Source organism: Neltuma alba, unplaced genomic scaffold (genome assembly GCF_004799145.2).
Source record: "Neltuma alba isolate B1F8T4 unplaced genomic scaffold, ASM479914v2 tig00012409_pilon, whole genome shotgun sequence".
In the NCBI taxonomy this organism is placed as follows: domain Eukaryota; kingdom Viridiplantae; phylum Streptophyta; class Magnoliopsida; order Fabales; family Fabaceae; genus Neltuma; species Neltuma alba.
Genome location: NW_021636901.1, coordinates 96807 through 98923, shown reverse-complemented (window position 1 = coordinate 98923; position 2117 = coordinate 96807). Strand labels below are relative to the sequence as shown.

Below are 2117 nucleotides of genomic sequence, written 5' to 3'. Positions count from 1 at the left end.
AGAGCAAAATTAGAAAACATATTTTAATGGTTAAGATAAACCCACATCCCTTCCCAAATTTTGAAGTTTATAAAGTATCAAAGGAGAGTCAAACATCTAAATTATCGAATAAGAGTGTGCGATTAAAAAAAAAAAGTACTAAAGAGAGTCAAACATTTAAATTACAACTCATAATGATGACACATAATAGGAACACTATATTGGAAGAGGATTGACCACCTGCATAATGAAAAAATCTATTTTAGCCATGAGAATACCTCCATACTCATCTTTTCCAGCATAAAGGAGGAATGGGATGCGGTCTATAAACTTCATTTTAGGTACATGGGGCAAACATGCAGGACACCCAGACATTAATATTGCGGTGGTGGCTGTAGCAGCTTCAGTCCCTTGTTCATTTGTTTCCATGAACGACTTCTGCAATATGCTGAAAACATATAACTTTGGACCAGTAAAAGAATTTAACATCTCTTTCCACCTTCCTCCGGAGAATGGCAATGTTACCCGTAGTCCCCTCAGCATACTAGAAGCTTCCACCTCGGAAGAACAGCTAAATTTTGGGGTGGAGCGGTCACGTACATCCATTACGGTTTCAGTAACATGGGCTATACACCCATCATTAGTGTGTGTCAATGGATAACAGAAAGCCATGCTGAAACAGCGCCTATCTTCACTTTGCTTTTTATGTACCTGGCAGAACCTTTCAAAACCGTCGTACCATCTACCAAATTCTCTCCTCTTCCCAATCATGAAGGGAACCTTCGTGAAGTTTTCGTTCCGTCGATCCTCTGTGCTTGGAAGGGGTGGACTTTCATCCTCATCCCATGCTCCTTTGAAGTATAATGCATTTGTAAAGACGAGTTTTACTGAGTTGTTGAGAGACCCCTCACGGATAAGGTCTTTAACCAGGCCATTTGTCTCATTTTCCACCCAGGAATTAATTTGCTGCCTCACATTAGGAGCCTGCAGAAATTATAGCCATTTCAGAAGCACTTCAAGCGAACAAGTTGTCGTTCCTGATTACCTTAATTTCCTTGTTTATCCTGGATATATAAGAAAATAAAAAATATACTCCAAGAGACACATGAAATCCTTGTATTCTCTCAAACTCGTGAATCGAGCTAACAAGCACCTCAAGCCTTGCGGCAAGAAACAGGGAACTCATGCTAATTTTTACAAATTAAAAAGGCTGATTATACATTTAAGAAGAATATAAACGGGCTGCACATATCTGCATCAATTAATATAAGAATTAATGAGATGATTTCTTTTAGGCATGAAACTCAAGGAAGTTGACATATGGCAGGGAGTCAATACCATCATGGAATAGAACCCGACGATGCTATGAGTAATATAAAATTTTAATTTCATTTAATTAAAGATATTGTGATTTTGAGTTAAAAAATGACGGAACATTACCTTGGTCTGAAAGTCCACCGGGTTCAGAGCGGCTCTATAATCAGAGTCTAGAATCTGTTTAAAAGAGGGCTTCAAAGTAAGGGATTGGTCAAGCCACAAGCCATTGGAGCAACGCATACGAGGGCCGACGGAGGGATCACCATCGGCCATGATGTCCTCGGAAATTCGGGAGGCGAAGTGATTGAGCTGATCGACGGAATCGGCGTCGAAGAAGGTGAGAAGCTGACGGCGGGTATAGCCGCCGGAGCCAGCGGCCAGGAGGCTGAGCACCACTTGGAAGGACAAGGGTGAAAGCACCCTGTTTTCGTCCATCTCTCCGTCCACAAGCAGATGGTTTCCGAACATCATCGATTTGTGGAATACGGTGGGACGTTTTTTATTCGTCCCACCTGCTTTGGTTCAATCGGTCGGATCGGTCGGACCGTTTGGTCAGACTGGTGATACAATAATTAATTTAAAACATATTATATACATATAATTAGTATATATGAAAATATCAATGCATTTAAATAATCTAAAATTATAATGAAATCATTGAAAATGGACTAAAACCTTATATATTTAAATTTATGTATGTTTAAAATATTTAATGATATTACAAATTATCAATTCATTCAAATCAAATATTTTTTTAAACGATAGACCAAATATCAAAACAAAAAGACTAGCGACTTACGATTTTAACACCACATATATGA

The 2117-nt window shown here is 38.8% G+C and overlaps 1 protein-coding gene across 1 annotated transcript; it reads right to left on the bottom strand.

The window, feature by feature from the left end:
- Positions 1-195: 195 nt before the first annotated feature.
- On the bottom strand, positions 196-1767 carry LOC114726878 (serpin-ZX-like). Its single transcript, XM_028913595.1, has 2 exons — positions 1420-1767; positions 196-963 (listed from the first exon to the last, which is right to left on the bottom strand). The coding sequence occupies exons 1-2, from the start codon at positions 1765-1767 to the stop codon at positions 196-198; spliced, it is 1116 nt and encodes a 371-aa protein (XP_028769428.1).
- Positions 1768-2117: the final 350 nt, after the last annotated feature.